The sequence below is a fragment of the Pelobates fuscus genome, chromosome 8 (genome assembly GCF_036172605.1).
Source record: "Pelobates fuscus isolate aPelFus1 chromosome 8, aPelFus1.pri, whole genome shotgun sequence".
NCBI lineage: Eukaryota > Metazoa > Chordata > Amphibia > Anura > Pelobatidae > Pelobates > Pelobates fuscus.
In genome coordinates, this window is record NC_086324.1 from 5,488,859 (window position 1) to 5,512,795 (window position 23,937).

At 47.1% G+C, this 23,937-nt stretch overlaps 1 protein-coding gene across 9 annotated transcripts in view; it reads right to left on the reverse strand.

The window, feature by feature from the left end:
- KALRN (kalirin RhoGEF kinase) overlaps nucleotides 1-23,937 on the reverse strand; it is a 413,233-nt gene that overhangs the window by 22,064 nt on the left and 367,232 nt on the right. For 5 of the 9 annotated variants that reach the window (XM_063429174.1, XM_063429170.1, XM_063429176.1 and 2 more), the window contains 5 exons: nucleotides 22,502-22,673; nucleotides 13,290-13,528; nucleotides 8,554-8,801; nucleotides 2,381-2,468; nucleotides 670-729 (listed from right to left, as the gene is read on the reverse strand). In XM_063429174.1, coding sequence (XP_063285244.1) covers nucleotides 670-729; nucleotides 2,381-2,468; nucleotides 8,554-8,801; nucleotides 13,290-13,528; nucleotides 22,502-22,673 — 807 coding nt within the window. Of the gene's footprint in view, nucleotides 1-669; nucleotides 730-2,380; nucleotides 2,469-7,949; nucleotides 8,802-13,289; nucleotides 13,529-22,501; nucleotides 22,674-23,937 lie in introns of those variants that run through there. The other 4 variants (XM_063429172.1, XM_063429173.1, XM_063429175.1 and 1 more) reach the window with 4 other exon arrangements.

The following is a 23,937-nucleotide window of genomic DNA, read 5'->3' on the forward strand; positions in this document are numbered from 1 at the left end:
GTCCTGGCACTATGACCTGTCACCCATTAACATGCGTCACATATTATATAACTGATATGACTGTGCAAAATAACTGCTAACTTCACAATCTCTGTGAAAATGGTGAAAGAATACTCCCTTAAATACAAATTTTTGCCATCACTCTGAGCTGCCGGTGCAATACTTTCTTCCCGGGTTCAGGTATTTTAAGAAACTCAAACTCATTTCCCTTATTTAATGGTAACTTTTATTGTAAAACACAATGTGCTGCATCAGGAGTCCACTCTTCATAATTTTTCTTAAAACATGTCCGACATTACTAAGGAGCAGACGTGAGTCAATCATCAACTCGTACCCCTCCTATTACCTGTAGCAAGTACCAATTATTTGATGCCAAATTTAGTGGTAATCATCACCTGAAAGCATTATTATCCCAAGTAATGTGCACTAAATGTAGATTTTATTATCCTGGAAGAATTGTGACAACTCATAATTTCCTCAAATGTTGATTCCAGGCACATGGTTACTTTGTGACACGCGATGATCTCGTGACCCACGTTTGATCAACCTTTGGATTTATTTAGCTAGTCTACATGTTCAATGTCTACAGTGGTTCTACCCATTCCTAGGTATCACCCAAGACACTCTAAAATGATCCCAGCAATTGTCACCCCATGCAGATCTCCCTACCTCCATACTAGCACCGGGGTCAAAGTCATCACATTCTGACTCCTCTGAGCTGTGATGGTCCTTATATGGAAGCATAAAGAAAGCCAGAAAACGAGGAATAAATGACAGGAATTAATACCAGAAATTAGAAAGGAACTAAAGAGAGCGTGGAAAGTGTTCCTTAATCTCCTGTGATCTTGCGATCTCTATAAACCTAGATGTGAATTATTATGAGGATATCAGAGAATATCAGACAGTCGTCACTGTGCCCTGCCAGGGCTGCCTCTTTGTGGTGCTGGCATATGGATAATTAATAACATTACTGTAGCACAGACACTTAACACAACATGGCGTATACGCAAGCCAGACGGGGGCATCCTAAAATCTATTCTGACTGGAGATCACAAGACATGCCTTCTGTGGAGACTACTGAAGAAAACAAACAGGAAACATTACAGGACAGAGACAGGCGAGCAGCAAAAGCAGGAATGGGCAAAGGAATGCGCATGCACAGATCAGGAGGATGTACAAATACAAAAACATGCTGACAACAGAACAACAGAACATACATTGTAACAGAACCCACGGTATGGACTCATTATTACCCCACTATCTGCCCTAGCTACACATTGTAACAGAACCCACGGTACGGACTCATTATTACCCCACTATCTGCCCTAGCTACACATTGTAACAGAACATACATTGTAACAGAACCCATGGTACGGACTCATTATTACCCCACTATCTGCCCTAGCTACAGCAGGGATGACAAAGAGGATGGACTGCAACTCCCATAATTCTCTGTCAAGCCAGAACAGGCAGAAAACTTTGGGAGTTTAATATGCACGCCCCTCCCCCAGAAGTCGTGGAATTAAACAGCCCAGAGGCGCAAGGTGCACCCTACTATTAAAACATGCAGACGACTAACATGGCAGTCTGTGACCTACAGAAACTTTAGGGACGACACCTTTACAGAAATATGGGACAATGCTAAGGAGCAGCAAATACAGAACAGGAATCACAATGACCAGCCCCAAAGGGCAATTAACAGAATGGTGGTTACGGGAAAAGTGTGGGTGAAAGACGGGTGACAATGATACACAGGGCAAACTTTACATTTTTTTTTTTAAATCTTTAATTTCTTCTGGAAATTGACACCAGGGGTCCGCCACACTTCCCACTTGTGTTTTAAAACATTTCTGATGCTTGTAGCTGAAGATCCTGCAGGGGACGCCCTTAATCTCTCTGCTTTTTATTCATTGTATCTCTATCAGAGAGCATAGTACTGGACTAACACTGACCATCAGCATTGTGCAGTTTGTAAATAGTAAACCGTGTTAAACAGTGATCGCTAGCACACTGGGTTACACCCGGTATCATCCTATATACACTGCGCTAGAAGGACATGCTACAGTTCTGGTAATGGTCCCTTTCACTGTAACTGCACTCAGTGACATTATCCGTGGTACTTCCAATGGTTAACACCAAAGCGTTGTTAAAAGATGTTAAATTAAGAGCCCGTTTAAACCTGAATGGGGTGAGTCTGAGCCTACACAGCATGCAGAGCATAGGGGCGACCGCTGTTAGATGCACAAAATAAAATCATAACTCGGGCAGTTTAAGCATCATGCAGAGTCCTGCAGAAATGAAAAGTACATGACATACGCCCTCCGTCCTGCGGGAGGTGCCGAATGTGGTGAAATGACCGCAGGGTCAGCTGCTTACTCACTTTCCCCACGCTGCCCAGACCCTCCTTGCAGTTATTCTCCTTCGCATCCCGTTTTCTCATGCGTAGTGTATGCCAAGAACATGACTTCCTGTTGTACCAAAAAACGCACCAATCAAACGAGAGAACTTACATGGGGCGTAGAAATGGCACCGTCGGCATGGGTCAGAAATCCTAATAAAATGTTACTGTAAACAGGTTCGCTGTATGTCAGCAAAATACAATATATTAAGCAACAACGCCATCACACACAGTCTTTGTTTCGCTACAATATTTATATATATCTTAAAGGGGAAGTTCCATGTGTGCCTGGGCTGTCTAGCTCTGTCATGCCCCTTTAATCCGTCCAGAGAGAGTCCAACAGCATCTGGAGGGCCTGGATAGACTACTTTGAGGTTAATCTGGGTGATTTTGGTTAATGCACTGAGACATTTTACTGCAGTCACAGACAACAGCAGAGAGTGAATTAAAAACATAGGATTGAAGAGACAGCCACACACGGAATGGGGGAGAGAGAGAGAGAGAGACACAGCCACACATGGAATGGGGGAGAGAGAGAGAGAGAGAAAGACAGCCACACGGAATGGGAGAGAGAGAGAGAGACACAGCACACACGGAATGAGAGAGAGAGAGACACAGCACACACGGAATGGGAGAGAGAGAGAGACACACAGCCACACATGGAATGGGGGAGAGAGAGAGAAAGACAGCCACATGGAATGGGAGAGAGAGACAGCCACACACGGAATGGGGGGAGAGAGAGAGAGACAGCCATACACGGAATGGGGGGACAGAGAGAGAGACAGCCATACACGGAATGGTGGGAGAGAGAGACAGCCATACACGGAATGGTGGGAGAGAGAGACAGCCACACACGGAATGGGAGAGAGCAAGAGAGAGAGACGTGTGACAGGAGAGACCACACATGGGACAGAAAAGAAAAAGACCTGACAAGAGAGACAGCCACATATAGGATGGGAGAGATGCGCTTATATATAGAGAAAGAGAGCCACACAGAAAAGTAAGGAGAGATATTGAGATACAGACAGACAGACAGACAGACACAAGTGAAGAGAGATATTGAGATACAGACAGACAGACACAAGTGAAGAGAGATATTGAGATACAGACAGACAGACACAAGTGAAGAGAGATATTGAGATACAGACAGACAGACAGACACAAGTGAAGAGAGATATTGAGATACAGACAGACAGACACAAGTGAAGAGAGATATTGAGACACAGACAGACAGACAGACAGACAGAGCTGAAACCGTTTGTTGTCACATCAAAATGGCATTAGCCGTTACCAAAAACGAAACAGAAGATAAAACACACAATGTTCTACAAATGTAAATTATTGTTTAAAAGAATTTATATTTGGAACTTCCCTTTTAATTACAGGTTTTACTGATGGTGTGAGTTCATTGTACAACATATCATGGAGAGATATTAGCAGATTCCTTTGTCATCCGGTAAAATCAAAATAAACCTAGAATCCTAGCAATGCCCTATGGGTAATAGCGAATGGATTTTATGTCACAGCGAGTTTAATAACTTGCTACCCTCAATCAATATGCCGCCCAACATTTATGGGGGGTGGGGGTTGTGCAGGGGGCAGTTATTAACTAAGCATTTTAGATGAATTCCTATCTTGCACACAACCATTTATATAAAATCACACAATATCAGTACAATTCAATTGCTCTGTGATAGACTCACACACTGCACATTACTGGGAGTTTTATTGCTGTGGAGCTCTGTGATACGGTCACACACTGCACATTACTGAGTTTTATTGCTGTGGAGCTCTGTGATACGGTCACACACTGCACATTACTGAGTTTTATTGCTGTGGAGCTCTGATAGGCTGACACTGCACATTACTGGGAGTTTTATTGCTGTAGAGCTCTGTGATACGGTCACACACTGCACATTACTGGGAGTTTTATTGCTGTGGAGCTGTGTGATACACTCACACTGCACATTACTGGGAGTTGTATTGCTGTGGAGCTCTGTGATACACTCACACTGCACATTACTGGGAGTTTTATTGCTGTGGAGCTCTGTGATACACTCACACTGCACATTACTGGGAGTTTTATTGCTGTGGAGCTCTGTGATACGGTCACACACTGCACATTGCTGGGAGTTTTATTGCTGTGGAGCTCTGTGATAGGCTGACACTGCACATTACTGGGAGTTTTATTGCTGTTTTTGCTAGTGACTGTTCAGTTAACATTTTTTCTCCTAATTACACATTAAACAGCAGATAGCTGAAGCCTGGGGAACATGGAGCACTGGAATGTGAGGTTAGAAGTACACTCCACAATGAGGGTTTAAAAAACACAAATACAAACTGTATAGAGAAACACTGTATAAAAAAATACCCTAAAGGGCCCAGGGTACCCCAGTGTCTAAAGCGGAGAAGAGAGCAGCAAGGAAATGGCAATGTGTAGGATTAGGAAAAGTCCAAAGAGCAACGCCAACATGCTTTTCAATACAAGGCATGTATACAGAGACAAGTAAAACCAAGTTACTTATCAGTTCTATAAAATGTCTAAAGGGATTCAATAGTCTCCATGTTCACTCTAGATTGTAAGCTTCTGAGCCGAGCGCTCTTTGTACCTTGCATTTCCCCTGTCCCCCATTCCCTCTAGATTGTATACTATGTGGAGCCCCCATTCTGTATAGATTGTATACTATGTGGAGCCCCCATTCTGTATAGATTGTATACTATGTGGAGCCCCCATTCTGTATAGATTGTATACTATGTGGAGCCCCCATTCTGTATAGATTGTATACTATGTGGAGTACCCATTCTGTATAGATTGTATACTATGTGGAGCCCCCATTCTGTATAGATTGTATACTATGTGGAGCCCCCATTCTGTATAGATTGTATACTATGCGGAGCCCCCATTCCCTCTAGATTGTATACTATGTGGAGCCCCCATTCTGTATAGATTGTATACTATGTGGAGCCCCCATTCTGTATAGATTGTATACTATGTGGAGCCCCCATTCTGTATAGATTGTATACTATGTGGAGCCCCCATTCTGTATAGATTGTATACTATGTGGAGCCCCATTCCCTCTAGATTGTATACTATGTGGAGCCCCCATTCTGTATAGATTGTATACTATGTGGAGCCCCCATTCCCTCTAGATTGTATACTATGTGGTGCCCCCATTCTGTATAGATTGTATACTATGTGGAGCCCCCATTCTGTATAGATTGTATACTATGTGGAGCCCCCATTCTGTATAGATTGTATACTATATGGAGCCCCCATTCTGTATAGATTGTATACTATGTGGAGCCCCCATTCTGTATAGATTGTATACTATATGGAGCCCCCATTCTGTATAGATTGTATACTATGTGGAGCCCCCATTCCCTCTAGATTGTATACTATGTGGAGCCCCCATTCCCTCTAGATTGTATACTATGTGGAGCCCCCATTCCCTCTAGATTGTATACTATATGGAGCCCCCATTCTGTATAGATTGTATACTATGTGGAGCCCCCATTCCCTCTAGATTGTATACTATGTGGAGCCCCCATTCCCTCTAGATTGTATACTATATGGAGCCCCCATTCTGTATAGATTGTATACTATGTGGAGCCCCATTCCCTCTAGATTGTATACTATGTGGAGCCCCCATTCCCTCTAGATTGTATACTATATGGAGCCCCCATTCCCTCTAGATTGTATACTATGTGGAGCCCCCATTCTGTATAGATTGTATACTATGTGGAGCCCCCATTCTGTATAGATTGTATACTATGTGGAGCCCCCATTCCCTCTAGATTGTATACTATGTGAAGCCCCCATTCTGTATAGATTGTATACTATGTGGAGCCCCCATTCTGTATAGATTGTATACTATGTGGAGCACCCATTCTGTATAGATTGTATACTATGTGGAGCCCCCATTCTGTATAGATTGTATACTATGTGGAGCCCCCATTCTGTATAGATTGTATACTATGTGGAGCCCCCATTCTGTATAGATTGTATACTATGTGGAGCCCCCATTCTGTATAGATTGTATACTATGTGGAGCCCCCATTCTGTATAGATTGTATACTATGTGGAGCCCCCATTCTGTATAGATTGTATACTATGTGGAGCCCCCATTCTGTATAGATTGTATACTATGTGGAGCCCCCATTCCCTCTAGATTGTATACTATGTGGTGCCCCCATTCTGTATAGATTGTATACTATGTGGAGCCCCCATTCTGTATAGATTGTATACTATGTGGAGCCCCCATTCTGTATAGATTGTATACTATATGGAGCCCCCATTCTGTATAGATTGTATACTATATGGAGCCCCCATTCTGTATAGATTGTATACTATGTGGAGCCCCCATTCCCTCTAGATTGTATACTATGTGGAGCCCCCATTCTGTATAGATTGTATACTATGTGGAGCCCCCATTCCCTCTAGATTGTATACTATGTGGAGCCCCCATTCCCTCTAGATTGTATACTATATGGAGCCCCCATTCTGTATAGATTGTATACTATGTGGAGCCCCATTCCCTCTAGATTGTATACTATGTGGTGCCCCCATTCTGTATAGATTGTATACTATGTGGAGCCCCCATTCCCTCTAGATTGTATACTATGTGGAGCCCCCATTCCCTCTAGATTGTATACTATATGGAGCCCCCATTCCCTCTAGATTGTATACTATGTGGTGCCCCCATTCTGTATAGATTGTATACTATGTGGAGCCCCCATTCTGTATAGATTGTATACTATGTGGAGCCCCCATTCTGTATAGATTGTATACTATGTGGAGCCCCCATTCCCTCTAGATTGTATACTATGTGGAGCCCCCATTCCCTCTAGATTGTATACTATATGGAGCCCCCATTCCCTCTAGATTGTATACTATGTGGAGCCCCCATTCTGTATAGATTGTATACTATGTGGAGCCTCATTCTGTATAGATTGTATACTATGTGGAGCCCCCATTCTGTATAGATTGTATACTATGTGGAGCCCCCATTCTGTATAGATTGTATACTATGTGGAGCCCCCATTCCCTCTAGATTGTATACTATATGGAGCCCCCATTCCCTCTAGATTGTATACTATGTGGAGCCCCCATTCTGTATAGATTGTATACTATGTGGAGCCCCCATTCTGTATAGATTGTATACTATGTGGAGCCTCATTCTGTATAGATTGTATACTATGTGGAGCCCCCATTCTGTATAGATTGTATACTATGTGGAGCCCCCATTCTGTATAGATTGTATACTATGTGGAGCCCCCATTCTGTATAGATTGTATACTATGTGGAGCCCCCATTCTGTATAGATTGTATACTATGTGGAGCCCCCATTCCCTCTAGATTGTATACTATGTGGAGCCCCCATTCTGTATAGATTTCGGTTTATTTGATAATTTGCCGGCATTAGTGATTGATATCTACATGTGAAAACTTCATCAATGCTTGTGATCTATGGGAATAGACGATTTCAGATCTTTTACATTTTGTATTCACTAAAAAATAAATAAAAAATGAAAACCTCTTGAAAACATGCGCTTGGTGAAAATTTATTTTACATATTTAAAATCTTACATTTAAAATGATTAGTTACAATACAGGCACAATGATAGACATTGCTACTAGAATTATATTGCACGGTCTGACGCTTTCAATATCACTTGCTTTTTATTTTTTGTTTTGTTTTCAATAGTGCAAAATACTTTATACAGGAAGGTACTGGAAGGGGCGGGGCTTCGCAAAACATTATGTTACAGTTACCGCCAACATATATTAAAAGAACACAAATCAAGTCAAAATAAAAGAAAAAAAATACAGGCTGTACATAGAAATTGCCATAGACAACAAACATTCTCCTCTTTGAGGAGCTGGGCTCAGTCCGACGTGGAGCAGATTTTTCACAAATATACAGATTAGTAACATAACGGAGTCCACTTGCTCAGTTCCATGTTGCTGTAAGATGAATCAACACAGAACTTGTCTTTACCATCTAAACTGAAAATCTGTACAATTATTAACAAAGAGCGCGCACCTTGGGTGATGGTGGCACACCACATTCAATACTTCTTCCACTAGCGCTGTGGAAAAAATCCCTAACGTAAAATCCATTTACTGCTTCCCGGGCAGCCAATGGGGCACTTACTTGATGCTTCGGTCGCTATTTTCAGCAGAAAGTTTAGTAATTTGGCCCAAGATTGAGCCTGGAATCCAGCCTTCTGCTGCCGGTGAGTGGTCATTCAATGGCCGGTAAACCAAAAACATATTCTGCTGGTTTATGGCCAGAATTTGCACGACCTCCCCTTGGTAAACACAGATCTCGTTCTCCTTTAGTGCATAGTAATCCTGGATGACCACCATGGAACCTGCCCCGTTACATCCACCGAGGTCGCTCTATGGAGAAAGGACAGACAGAAGACACAATTAATGGGACAATGCAAGCGTGAGTTAGATGAAATTACAAAAAAATGCACAAAAGGAAGAAATTAAAGTAATAATAATAATAATAATAAAAAAAATGTTCCAACATTCTATTTCTATAGTAACATAAATGCCCTGGTTTAAACGGTTGGATCCCACTTCAAACACCAAATGTTTATGTCAGAGGATGATTTGTGCTATAATGTACGTCTGCTTTAGAAAGTAATAGCTGCGAGCTGTAAGGAACACATTTATCTCAATGACCGCACCAAACATACTGGAGATTTGGATAAAATTCTTCATGAATGTTCCTGCAACATTACTGAAAATTGAAGCCTTTCAGGATAATCTGTAGCACACTGCACATAATTGATTACAGGTTAATTAGATAAATCCTACACACTGAATGCATACGGGGCCGCCTTGGGTATCACGTGTGAATTCGGATTAAACATACTGTAACGGACCGTTTCACTTAATAGAGGATAAAACCCAGTTTAGGCGATAATTCCCTTTCCAGATGCACAGGCAGCTACTGCAAACACCATTCTCCCGACTGGAACCACACGAACACTGGAACAGCTGAACAAGAAAAGCAGACATCGGCTTACACTCTTGGCAGTCAGCATACAATCCCATTCCCCCAAAGACCGAGACAACACATCGCTTTGAGGGTTAAGCAAGAACTCTGGACTGGCTCATCCAGCCTGGCTTTTATTTCCAACTCACACATACAGGCCACACCCAGGGGGAGGCATAAAAGAACCAATTACATAGATGTTACCTCCCACACATCCCCTCCCCTTAGTGTGACACATAATCCCATTATGCATACAGTGTAAAATATACTTTTACACAACTTTCATAACTTTAAAACCATACATCACATTCACATAAAAATACATATCCACAATCAATCCATTCAGGGGAACAACATATTAAAAAATGGCATGAATCCGACCAGGGGTTCAAAAGTTACTAAAAGTATCTTTTGTTCCTTTCTGGCTGGCAGAAAAACATCCCCACAATGCACCCTGGTTTCCTCCCTTCTGCCCTGGAGTTAATTGGAGAAGTAATCCAATTACCCAGGACTAAAGGCAGACTCCATTAACCACATGGTTGCAAAACAACATAAAACACTTTAAAATACATAAAGTCACATTTACACATAACACACAGACATTTCACCTATCCCCAGATAGCTGGGATCTGCACGCACAAAACTACCGAATAGCGCGCAGATCCTACTCACACAGTACAATTGCCATGGAGCTAAAGTCTTTCCCATAGTCTTTCATTATATGAATAGGCTCCATGGTATGGCTATCTGGGGTATCACATTCCCATAAAGTCTGGTCCATAGTCCAAAGGCAAGAGGCGGGCAATCAGCCCCCTCCAAGGACACGTGGCGAGGTCGGTTTCGCCACACTTCTCCCCTTTACCCCCCAGACTAACAGGGTACTTGACCTCCTGCCGGTCAGTGCCCTTGTTAGTCCAGCAGCCCACCCACAAGACAGAAACAGCAGAGCAGCCCACCCACAATAAACAGTTACTACACCTGGGTGAGGGAGAATCTTGTCCAGGTTCAGGTGCCTCACCACGGCTGTGTGGGGGACTGGTAGGCTGCCTTGGTAGGTTGCTGAGGGGGCAGAGACCAGCGGTACTCTGTCCTGTTGCCAGCACTACCACGGGAGTAGTCTGGTTGGAGCCTGGTTGCTGGAGACCGACTGTCTCCCCTTTAAATACACCGCTCTGCTGCTGGAGACCGACTGTCTCCCCTTGAGTTACACCGCTCTGCTGCTGGAGACCGACTGTCTCCCCTTTAGTTACACAGCTCTGCTGCTGGAGACAGACTGTCTCCCCTTTAAATACACCGCTCTGCTGCTGGAGACAGACTGTCTCCCCTTTAAATACACCGCTCTGCTGCTGGAGACCGACTGTCTCCCCTTGAGTTACACCGCTCTGCTGCTGGAGACCGACTGTCTCCCCTTGAGTTACACAACTCTGCTGCTGGAGACCGACTGTCTCCCCTTTAGTTACACAGTTCTGCTGCTGGAGACAGACTGTCTCCCCTTTGGCTAAACAGCCCTGTTGTGGGGGGGCAGGACCGACCGTCCCTACCCCCTGTGCTGGAAGTGCAGAGACCACGGTCCCATCTGCACAGGTGTGGGGCTTACAGTCTCCCCCTGGTACATTAAGCTGCCGCTGGGGAGAGGTGGTAACCAGCTCCTCTCCCATTAGAACACTCTGCCGCTGGGGAATGGAGACTGGGCTCTCTATTCCCTGTACATTAATGATCCGCCGCTGGGGAGAGGTGGTAACAATCTCCTCTCCCATGCATACTTCCCGTCTCTGCGGAGGGAGACCGACTGTCTCTCCTCCCAGCACAGAGTCCTGCTGTGGGGGAAAGGGGGATGGGCTCTCTATTCCCTGCTGGATACTCTGCCGCTGGGGAATGGAGACCGGGCTCCCAATTCCCAACAAATCACACTGCCGCTGGGGAGGGAGGACGGCTCCTTCAGCTCCCTGTAACTTGGGCGCAGAGACCACGGTCCCATCTGCGCTGGTGTGGGGCTTACGGTCTCCCCTTGGTGGGTTAGGCTGCCGCTGGAGAGAGGGTGTAACAAGCTCCTCTCTCTGAACTGTAACCTGCCGCTGGGGATCTGGGCCGACTGCCCAGCATCCCTGTAGGGCCAGTAGAGAGACCTCGATCCCATCTCCACCTGCCATCTGTGGGTCTCTCCAGGACCAGTCTATGAGGTCTGGTTCTGCTTGTCGGGTAGGTTGGAGCTGCACGAAGCTGAGCAGGTGTTGGTAGTCCTGCTCCAGCTCCCACTCCCTTGTTACCAGGTGGGTCATGTCTTTGCTCACCTCGCATTCGTCAGCCCAGACATACATGCCCATCCGGTAGTCGTAGATGTCCCAAAACCTAGACCCCTCCGTGCTGCCAAGATCAATGTCGTCCTCCAAGGCATCCCATAATAAACCCGGGCCATCATAATCATCCCCCTAGCGTTGCCCTCAATTTGCAATTCCAAACGTTACCAGTGTCTCTGAGCTGCTTCTCCTCGCACTAGGACGCCATCCCACCGCTTGCCACCAATTGTAACGGACCGTTTCACTTAATAGAGGATAAAACCCAGTTTAGGCGATAATTCCCTTTCCAGATGCACAGGCAGCTACTGCAAACACCATTCTCCCGACTGGAACCACACGAACACTGGAACAGCTGAACAAGAAAAGCAGACATCGGCTTACACTCTTGGCAGTCAGCATACAATCCCATTCCCCCAAAGACCGAGACAACACATCGCTTTGAGGGTTAAGCAAGAACTCTGGACTGGCTCATCCAGCCTGGCTTTTATTTCCAACTCACACATACAGGCCACACCCAGGGGGAGGCATAAAAGAACCAATTACATAGATGTTACCTCCCACACATCCCCTCCCCTTAGTGTGACACATAATCCCATTATGCATACAGTGTAAAATATACTTTTACACAACTTTCATAACTTTAAAACCATACATCACATTCACATAAAAATACATATCCACAATCAATCCATTCACCACAAAACTACCGAATAGCGCGCAGATCCTACTCACACAGTACAATTGCCATGGAGCTAAAGTCTTTCCCATAGTCTTTCATTATATGAATAGGCTCCATGGTATGGCTATCTGGGGTATCACATTCCCATAAAGTCTGGTCCATAGTCCAAAGGCAAGAGGCGGGCAATCAGCCCCCTCCAAGGACACGTGGCAAGGTCGGTTTCGCCACACATACCAAGGTGGATTTCCCCCCAAATTCATGATGGAGGAATTGGAGCTTACCTCTTGGCATTTCCTGCTACTGCTGTTGCCAACTTTCCAAAAAGCACCAGGGTGTGTACTGGCACTCGGGCATCATTTCATAAGGTCATCGGAGCACATCCTGCTGGCATTCTACCCATGGTAAATCTGATCTTTAACGTGACATTACAGACACAATTCATCTCAATGATACTGACAGCCACTAGAGGCACTTCCACAGAAACTAGCGGAGTGAAATTTAATATAAACCGATTGGCACAGCGTGGCATTTTGCACACACTATTCTCCCAGTGCTTTCCGGAGGTTAGCAGGATGGAGACCAGCATGACGAGGGCTGAAAGGTTAGTAAATCTCACACCTTTCCAGCCCTCTTACTGCACAGGAGAGAACATTATCATAGCTAGATTAAAACAGGTGTATTGCTAAAACCATAGAGTTCCTTTAACAATACAAAATGTTGGGAAATAATGAAACGACCTTTACCTTCTGATCCAACAAAGATTGCTTATAAAGAGCAATTCTGGCGCAATCAGCTAAAAGTGATGGAACCCTAAAAGGACATGTTGCTGCCCTCACATTGCTTATAAACACAAAATAAACACGATGCGCTGTGTTCGGCTACACGTGCATTTACGCAGACATTACCTGGCGTAGCTCAGATTTCTCTGCAGGCTGGTACAAGTCATACCCTGGGCTGCCATTGGAGGTAGGAGGTTTTCGTGGAGGTAAGGATGTGTTCCGGCTGGGTAGGTTGGCGCTTTTGTCAGAGCTAATGGCTGAAGAGGAGAGCGGCCTTGAAGTGGGAGTTGGAACGCGCCCAATTTGTGGTTTGTTCATGGCTGCGTTGCTTTCTTTCCGCTGATATTCTATAGGGGATTGGAGAGCTGCAGAACAGGAAGGTAGGGGTCAGTGTTACACATGGGACATACCATTCTACATGGCAGGTGGTAGAGTCCTAGGTACAGCTTTCCCAGAGCCATTTAATACAGGATTCATGGAAATACAACTGAATGGCAGCGTAAGGATGAAATAACCTGGTTTTAATATTAATACTGGCTAAGGTTGGCACGGCAGATGAAGAACTTTGATGTGTAGCCATCTCAAGCCTTGCCAAGCATCATGGGAAATGTAGTTTGCAAATCTATTGGGCAGCAAGGATTACAGATACAGAGAACCCATCAGCTGTAATCAAACAAGACTATTCAATATCGCACAGATGGTTTATGTAAAGTAAAACAGATACTCCAAAAATACAAACTTTATGACCAGATATTCATATTGTAATTTCAAGGCAACACCTAAAACCGCGCTCCCGAAGTGACTATTAATGATTCGCATCAGTTTGTACAGAGCTGGAAGTCACAATGTTATGTCTATTCTTTGTTATTAAAACCCCACAAAAAAACAAACACAGAAAAGTTCAGTATATAGACAGCAAGCGGGACCTAGAATGAAACAAAGGGCCCCCGATTTGTAAGAATTGGTAAATTGATGCACACACTAACATTTATCATCACCTGCCATCATTTAAACTAGAATTACCGGGAGTCTCTTTAATAAACAGCTTTCAGTGGTGTTAAATAAAGAGACTCTGGGTTAATACCGTATATAAAGGCAGAGCAGACCTTGTGCTTTCTACAGAGTACGTGAAGGTCTATGTGCACCGACAGATCTGGGTAGAAACTTTACCGTTACCAGTTACAAAACAGCAAACAGGAAGGAATAAATAGATAACACTTACTAGGAGGAGGAGAGAGGCCGAGCGTGAAAAGGAGAGAAACAGAGTTAGTCAGGAGAAAATCAACTAAAAATGCCACAGGATGGCTACACACACACATTACCAGGGCTACCATCAAATACCAGGGGGCACATCCACAGGAAATCAGGGCTACCATCAGATACCAGGGGGCACATACACAGGAAATCAGGGCTACCATCAGATACCAGGGGGCACATCCACAGGAAATCAGGGCTACCATCAGATACCAGGGGGCACATCCACAGGAAATCAGGGCTACCATCAGATACCAGGGGGCACATCCACAGGAAATCAGGGCTACCATCAGATACCAGGGGGCACATCTACAGGGAATCAGGGCTACCATCAGATACCAGGGGGCACATCCACAGGAAATCAGGGCTACCATCAGATACCAGGGGGCACATCCACAGGAAATCAGGGCTACCATCAGATACCAGGGGGCACATCCACAGGAAATCAGGGCTACCATCAGATACCAGGGGGCACATCCACAGGAAATCAGGGCTACCATCAGATACCAGGGGGCACATCTACAGGGAATCAGGGCTACCATCAGATACCAGGGGGCACATCTACAGGGAATCAGGGCTACCATCAGATACCAGGGGGCACATCTACAGGGAATCAGGGCTACCATTAGATACCAGGGGGCACATCTACAGGGAATCAGGGCTACCATCAGATACCAGGGGGCACATCCACAGGAAATCAGGGCTACCATCAGATACCAGGGGGCACATCCACAGGAAATCAGGGCTACCATCAGATACCAGGGGGCACATCCACAGGAAATCAGGGCTACCATCAGATACCAGGGGGCACATCTACAGGGAATCAGGGCTACCATCAGATACCAGGGGGCACATCTACAGGAAATCAGGGCTACCATCAGATACCAGGGGGCACATCTACAGGGAATCAGGGCTACCATCAGATACCAGGGGGCACATCTACAGGGAATCAGGGCTACCATTAGATACCAGGGGGCACATCTACAGGGAATCAGGGCTACCATCAGATACCAGGGGGCACATCTACAGGGAATCAGGGCTACCATCAGATACCAGGGGGCACATCCACAGGAAATCAGGGCTACCATCAGATACCAGGGGGCACATCCACAGGAAATCAGGGCTACCATCAGATACCAGGGGGCACATCTACAGGGAATCAGGGCTACCATCAGATACCAGGGGGCACATCTACAGGGAATCAGGGCTACCATCAGATACCAGGGGGCACATCTACAGGGAATCAGGGCTACCATCAGATATCAGGGGGCACATCCACAGGAAATCAGGGCTACCATCAGATACCAGGGGGCACATCTACAGGGAATCAGGGCTACCATCAGATACCAGAGGGCACATCTACAGGGAATCAGGGCTACCATCAGATACCAGGGGGCACATCTACAGGGAATCAGGGCTACCATCAGATACCAGGGGGCACTTCTACAGGGAATCAGGGCTACCATCAGATACCAGGGGGCACATCTACAGGGTATCAGGGCTACCATCAGATATCAGGGGGCACATCCACAGGAAATCAGGGCTACCATCAGATACCAGGGGGCACATCTACAGGGAATCAGGGCTAACATCAGATACCAGGGGGCACATCTACAGGGAATCAGGGCTACCATCAGATACCAGGGGGCACATCTACAGGGAATCAGGGCTACCATCAGATACCAGGGGGCACATCTACAGGGAATCAGGGCTACCATCAGATACCATGGGGCACATCTACAGGGAATCAGGGCTACCATCAGATACCAGAGGGAACATCTACAGGGAATCAGGGCTACCATCAGATACCAGAGGGCACATCTACAGGGAATCAGGGCTACCATCAGATACCAGGGGGCACTTCTACAGGGAATCAGGGCTACCATCAGATACCAGGGGGCACATCTACAGGGAATCAGGGCTACCATCAGATACCAGGGGGCACATCTACAGGGAATCAGGGCTACCATCAGATACCAGGGGGCACATCTACAGGGAATCAGGGCTACCATCAGATACCAGGGGGCACATCTACTGGAAATCAGGGCTACCATCAGATACCATAGGGCATATCTACAGGAAATCAGGGCTACCATCAGATACCAGGGGGCACATCTACAGGGAATCAGGGCTACCATCAGATATCAGAGGGCACATCTACAGGGAATCAGGGCTACCATCAGATACCAGGGGGCACATCTACAGGGAATCAGGGCTACCATCAGATACCAGGGGGCACATCTACTGGAAATCAGGGCTACCATCAGATACCAGGGGGCACATCTACTGGAAATCAGGGCTACCATCAGATACCAGGGGGCACATCTACTGGAAATCAGGGCTACCATCAGATACCAGGGGGCACATCCACAGGAAATCAGGGCTACCATCAGATACCAGGGGGCACATCTACAGGGAATCAGGGCTACCATCAGATACCAGGGGGCACATCTACAGGGAATCAGGGCTACCATTAGATACCAGGGGGCACATCTACAGGGAATCAGGGCTACCATCAGATACCAGGGGGCACATCCACAGGAAATCAGGGCTACCATCAGATACCAGGGGGCACATCCACAGGAAATCAGGGCTACCATCAGATACCAGGGGGCACATCCACAGGAAATCAGGGCTACCATCAGATACCAGGGGGCACATCTACAGGGAATCAGGGCTACCATCAGATACCAGGGGGCACATCTACAGGAAATCAGGGCTACCATCAGATACCAGGGGGCACATCTACAGGGAATCAGGGCTACCATCAGATACCAGGGGGCACATCTACAGGGAATCAGGGCTACCATTAGATACCAGGGGGCACATCTACAGGGAATCAGGGCTACCATCAGATACCAGGGGGCACATCTACAGGGAATCAGGGCTACCATCAGATACCAGGGGGCACATCCACAGGAAATCAGGGCTACCATCAGATACCAGGGGGCACATCCACAGGAAATCAGGGCTACCATCAGATACCAGGGGGCACATCTACAGGGAATCAGGGCTACCATCAGATACCAGGGGGCACATCTACAGGGAATCAGGGCTACCATCAGATACCAGGGGGCACATCTACAGGGAATCAGGGCTACCATCAGATATCAGGGGGCACATCCACAGGAAATCAGGGCTACCATCAGATACCAGGGGGCACATCTACAGGGAATCAGGGCTACCATCAGATACCAGAGGGCACATCTACAGGGAATCAGGGCTACCATCAGATACCAGGGGGCACATCTACAGGGAATCAGGGCTACCATCAGATACCAGGGGGCACTTCTACAGGGAATCAGGGCTACCATCAGATACCAGGGGGCACATCTACAGGGTATCAGGGCTACCATCAGATATCAGGGGGCACATCCACAGGAAATCAGGGCTACCATCAGATACCAGGGGGCACATCTACAGGGAATCAGGGCTAACATCAGATACCAGGGGGCACATCTACAGGGAATCAGGGCTACCATCAGATACCAGGGGGCACATCTACAGGGAATCAGGGCTACCATCAGATACCAGGGGGCACATCTACAGGGAATCAGGGCTACCATCAGATACCATGGGGCACATCTACAGGGAATCAGGGCTACCATCAGATACCAGAGGGAACATCTACAGGGAATCAGGGCTACCATCAGATACCAGAGGGCACATCTACAGGGAATCAGGGCTACAATCAGATACCAGGGGGCACTTCTACAGGGAATCAGGGCTACCATCAGATACCAGGGGGCACATCTACAGGGAATCAGGGCTACCATCAGATACCAGGGGGCACATCTACAGGGAATCAGGGCTACCATCAGATACCAGGGGGCACATCTACTGGAAATCAGGGCTACCATCAGATACCATAGGGCATATCTACAGGAAATCAGGGCTACCATCAGATACCAGGGGGCACATCTACAGGGAATCAGGGCTACCATCAGATATCAGAGGGCACATCTACAGGGAATCAGGGCTACCATCAGATACCAGGGGGCACATCTACAGGGAATCAGGGCTACCATCAGATACCAGGGGGCACATCTACTGGAAATCAGGGCTACCATCAGATACCAGGGGGCACATCTACTGGAAATCAGGGCTACCATCAGATACCAGGGGGCACATCTACTGGAAATCAGGGCTACCATCAGATACCAGGGGGCACATCTACAGGAAATCAGGGCTACCATCAGATATCAGAGGGCACATCTACAGGGAATCAGGGCTACCATTAGATACCAGGGGGCACATCTACAGGGAATCAGGGCTACCATCAGATATCAGGGGGCACATCTACAGGAAATCAGGGCTACCATCAGATACCAGAGGGCACATCTACAGGGAATCAGGGCTACCATTAGATACCAGAGGGCACATCTACAGGAAATCAGGGCTACCATTAGATACCAGAGGGCACATCTACAGGGAATCAGGGCTACCATCAGATACCAGGGGGCACATCTACAGGGAATCAGGGCTACCATCAGATACCAGAGGGCACATCTACAGGGAATCAGGGCTACCATCAGATACCAGGGGGCACATCTACAGGGAATCAGGGCTACCATCAGATACCAGGGGGCACATCTACAGGGAATCAGGGCTACCATCAGATACCAGAGGGCACATCTACAGGAAATCAGGGCTACCATCAGATACCAGAGGGCACATCTACAGGGAATCAGGGCTACCATTAGATACCAGAGGGCACATCTACAGGAAATCAGGGCTACCATTAGATACCAGAGGGCACATCTACAGGGAATCAGGGCTACCATTAGATACCAGAGGGCACATCTACAGGGAATCAGGGCTACCATTAGATACCAGAGGGCACATCTACAGGAAATCAGGGCTTCCATCAGATACCAGGGGGCACATCTACAGGGAATCAGGGCTACCATTAGATACCAGAGGGCACATCTACAGGGAGTCAGGGCTACCATTAGATACCAGAGGGCACATCTACAGGGAATCAGGGCTACCATTAGATACCAGAGGGCACATCTACAGGGAATCAGGGCTACCATTAGATACCAGAGGGCACATCTACAGGGAATCAGGGCTACCATTAGATACCAGAGGGCACATCTACAGGGAATCAGGGCTACCATTAGATACCAGAGGGCACATCTACAGGGAATCAGGGCTACCATTAGATACCAGAGGGCACATCTACAGGAAATCAGGGCTTCCATCAGATACCAGGGGGCACATCTACAGGGAATCAGGGCTACCATTAGATACCAGAGGGCACATCTACAGGGAATCAGGGCTACCATTAGATACCAGAGGGCACATCTACAGGGAATCAGGGCTACCATTAGATACCAGGGGGCACATCTACAGGAAATCAGGGCTTCCATCAGATACCAGGGGGCACATCTACAGGGAATCAGGGCTACCATCAGATACCAGGGGGCACATCTACAGGAAATCAGGGCTACCATTAGATACCAGAGGGCACATCTACAGGAAATCAGGGCTACCATTAGATACCAGGGGGCACATCTACAGGAAATCAGGGCTTCCATCAGATACCAGGGGGCACATCTACAGGAAATCAGGGCTTCCATCAGATACCAGGGGGCACATCTACAGGGAATCAGGGCTACCATCAGATACCAGGGGGCACATCTACAGGAAATCAGGGCTACCATTAGATACCAGAGGGCACATCTACAGGGAATCAGGGCTACCATTAGATACCAGAGGGCACATCTACAGGGAATCAGGGCTACCATTAGATACCAGAGGGCATATCTACAGGAAATCAGGGCTACCATCAGATACCAGGGGGCACATCTACAGGGAATCAGGGCTACCATTAGATACCAGGGGGCACATCTACAGGGAATCAGGGCTACCATTAGATACCAGGGGGCACATCTACAGGAAATCAGGGCTACCATTAGATACCAGAGGGCACATCTACAGGGAATCAGGGCTACCATCAGATACCAGGGGGCACATCTACAGGGAATCAGGGCTACCATTAGATACCAGGGGGCACATCTACAGGGAATCAGGGCTACCATTAGATACCAGGGGGCACATCTACAGGGAATCAGGGCTACCATTAGATACCAGGGGGCACATCTACAGGGAATCAGGGCTACCATTAGATACCAGAGGGCACATCTACAGGAAATCAGGGCTACCATTAGATACCAGGGGGCACATCTACAGGGAATCAGGGCTACCATTAGATACCAGAGGGCACATCTACAGGAAATCAGGGCTACCATTAGATACCAGAGGGCATATCTACAGGAAATCAGGGCTACCATCAGATACCAGGGGGCACATCTACAGGAAATCAGGGCTACCATCAGATACCAGAGGGCACATCTACAGGAAATCAGGGCTACCATCAGATACCAGAGGGCACATCTACAGGGAATCAGGGCTACCATTAGATACCAGGGGGCACATCTACAGGGAATCAGGGCTACCATCAGATACCAGGGGGCACATCTACAGGGAATCAGGGCTACCATTAGATACCAGAGGGCACATCTACAGGGAATCAGGGCTACCATTAGATACCAGGGGGCACATCTACAGGAAATCAGGGCTACCATCAGATACCAGGGGGCACATCTACAGGAAATCAGGGCTACCATCAGATACCAGAGGGCACATCTACAGGGAATCTGGGCTACCATCAGATACCAGAGGGCACATCTACAGGGAATCTGGGCTACCATCAGATACCAGAGGGCACATCTACAGGGAATCAGGGCTACCATCAGATACCAGGGGGCACATCTACAGGGAATCAGGGCTACCATCAGATACCAGGGGGCACATCTACGGGGAATCAGGGCTACCATTAGATACCAGGGGGCACATCTACAGGGAATCAGGGCTACCATCAGATACCAGGGGGCACATCTACAGGGAATCAGGGCTACCATCAGATACCAGGGGGCACATCTACGGGGAATCAGGGCTACCATTAGATACCAGAGGGCACATCTACGGGGAATCAGGGCTATCATCAGATACCAGGGGGCACATCTACAGGGAATCAGGGCTACCATTAGATACCAGGGGGCACATCTACAGGGAATCAGGGCTACCATCAGATACCAGAGGGCACATCTACAGGGAATCAGGGCTACCATCAGATACCAGAGGGAACATCTACAGGGAATCAGGGCTACCATCAGATACCAGGGGGCACATCTACAGGGAATCAGGGCTACCATTAGATACCAGGGGGCACATCTACAGGGAATCAGGGCTACCATTAGATACCAGGGGGCACATCTACAGGGAATCAGGGCTACCATCAGATACCAGGGGGCACATCTACAGGGAATCAGGGCTACCATCAGATACCAGGGGGCACATCTACAGGGAATCAGGGCTACCATCAGATACCAGGGGGCACATCTACAGGGAATCAGGGCTACCATTAGATACCAGAGGGCACATCTACAGGGAATCAGGGCTACCATCAGATACCAGGGGGCACATCTACAGGGAATCAGGGCTACCATCAGATACCAGGGGGCACATCTACAGGGAATCAGGGCTACCATCAGATACCAGGGGGCACATCTACAGGGAATCAGGGCTACCATCAGATACCAGGGGGCACATCTACAGGGAATCAGGGCTACCATCAGATACCAGAGGGCACTCACTTTCTATTTAGAACACACTGTAGATTGCTACGGAATTCCCCCCTTTTTGTTAAAGCTCTATTGTTTTCGGCCAAACACAGAAAAAATAAAATACTATACATTAAGTATATTGTTTTACCGAAAATTCCTCTAACATTTAAATTGCGCTTTTAGGAAAGTGTTTCAATTCTTCTGTAGTCTATTTATTCAGGGGTCTGGCATGCAACGTGCGGGGCAGTCCGGTCTACGTTTTGGTGCAGCTAACAGACTGCGTGTTCTATACAATAAAGGTTAATAATGTGCTACCCATCCTGCAATAGTTCGTCATTTTTATGTTTTTTCCAAATATTCTTAGCCTTATCGGATGTTTTAATATTGATGACATTCCCAATCTACCCCTTGATGTGCATATTTTGAGCACTTTATCCAGTAATATTTGCTCACCGTTCAAAAAGTCGCGCTGGGTCTCCAGTACTTGGTTAATATCCTGCACCCAGGCCTCTTTGATTTCAGAGTTAGCAGCCTGCAAGATAACGCGTTCTGACATTTCCCGGCTCTTTAATGCGAACTTGCAGGGGTCATTATCAATATTCTCCTCCAATATGAGATAATTCATCTAGGGGAAAAGAAGGGAACATTTAGATGTGTAGCAAGGTAGGTACATGTAGGTAACCCGTAAAGTGTGGGAAGGTAGGTACACGTAGGTAATCCCCTACAGTCTGGGAAGGTAGGTACACGTAGGTAATCCCCTACAGTCTGGGAAGGTAGGTACACGTAGGTAATCCCCTACAGTCTGGGAAGGTAGGTACATGCAGGTAACCCCTAAAGTGTGGGAAGGTAGGTACACATAGGTAATCCCCTACAGTCTGGGAAGGTAGGTACACGTAGGTAATCGCCTACAGTCTGGGAAGGTAGGTACACGTAGGTAATCCCTATAATGTGGCAGGGTAGGTACAGGTTGGTAATGCCCTATAATGTGGTAGGGTAGGGACAGGTTGGTAATGCCCTATCATGTGGCAGGGTAGGTACAGGTTGGTAATGCCCTATAATGTGGCAGGGTAGGTACAGGTTGGTAATGCCCTATAATGTGGCAGGGTAGGTACAGGTTGGTAATGCCCTATAATGTGGCAGGGTAGGTACAAGTTGGTAATGCCCTATAATGTGGCAGGGTAGGTACAGGTTGGTAATGCCCTATAATGTGGCAGGGTAGGTACAGGTTGGTAATGCCCTATAATGTGGCTGGGTAGGTACAGGTTGGTAATGCCCTATAATGTGGCAGGGTAGGTACAGGTTGGTAATGCCCTATAATGTGGCAGGGTAGGTACAGGTTGGTAATGCCCTATAATGTGGCAGGGTAGGTACAGGTTGGCAATGCCCTATAATGTGGCAGGGTAGGTACAGGTTGGCAATGCCCTATAATGTGGCAGGGTAGGTACAGGTTGGTAATGCCCTATAATGTGGCAGGGTAGGTACAAGTTGGTAATGCCCTATAATGTGGCAGGGTAGGTACAGGTTGGTAATGCCCTATAATGTGGCAGGGTAGGTACAGGTTGGTAATGCCCTATAATGTGGCAGGGTAGATACAGGTTGGTAATGCCCTATAATGTGGCAGGGTAGGTACAGGTTGGTAATGCCCTATAATGTGGCAGGGTAGGTACAGGATGGTAATGCCCTATAATGTGGCAGGGTAGGTACAGGTTGGTAATGCCCTATAATGTGGCAGGGTAGGTACAGGATGGTAATGCCCTATAATGTGGCAGGGTAGGTACAGGTTGGTAATGCCCTATAATGTGGCAGGGTAGGTACAGGATGGTAATGCCCTATAATGTGGCAGGGTAGGTACAGGTTGGTAATGCCCTATAATGTGGCAGGGTAGGTAC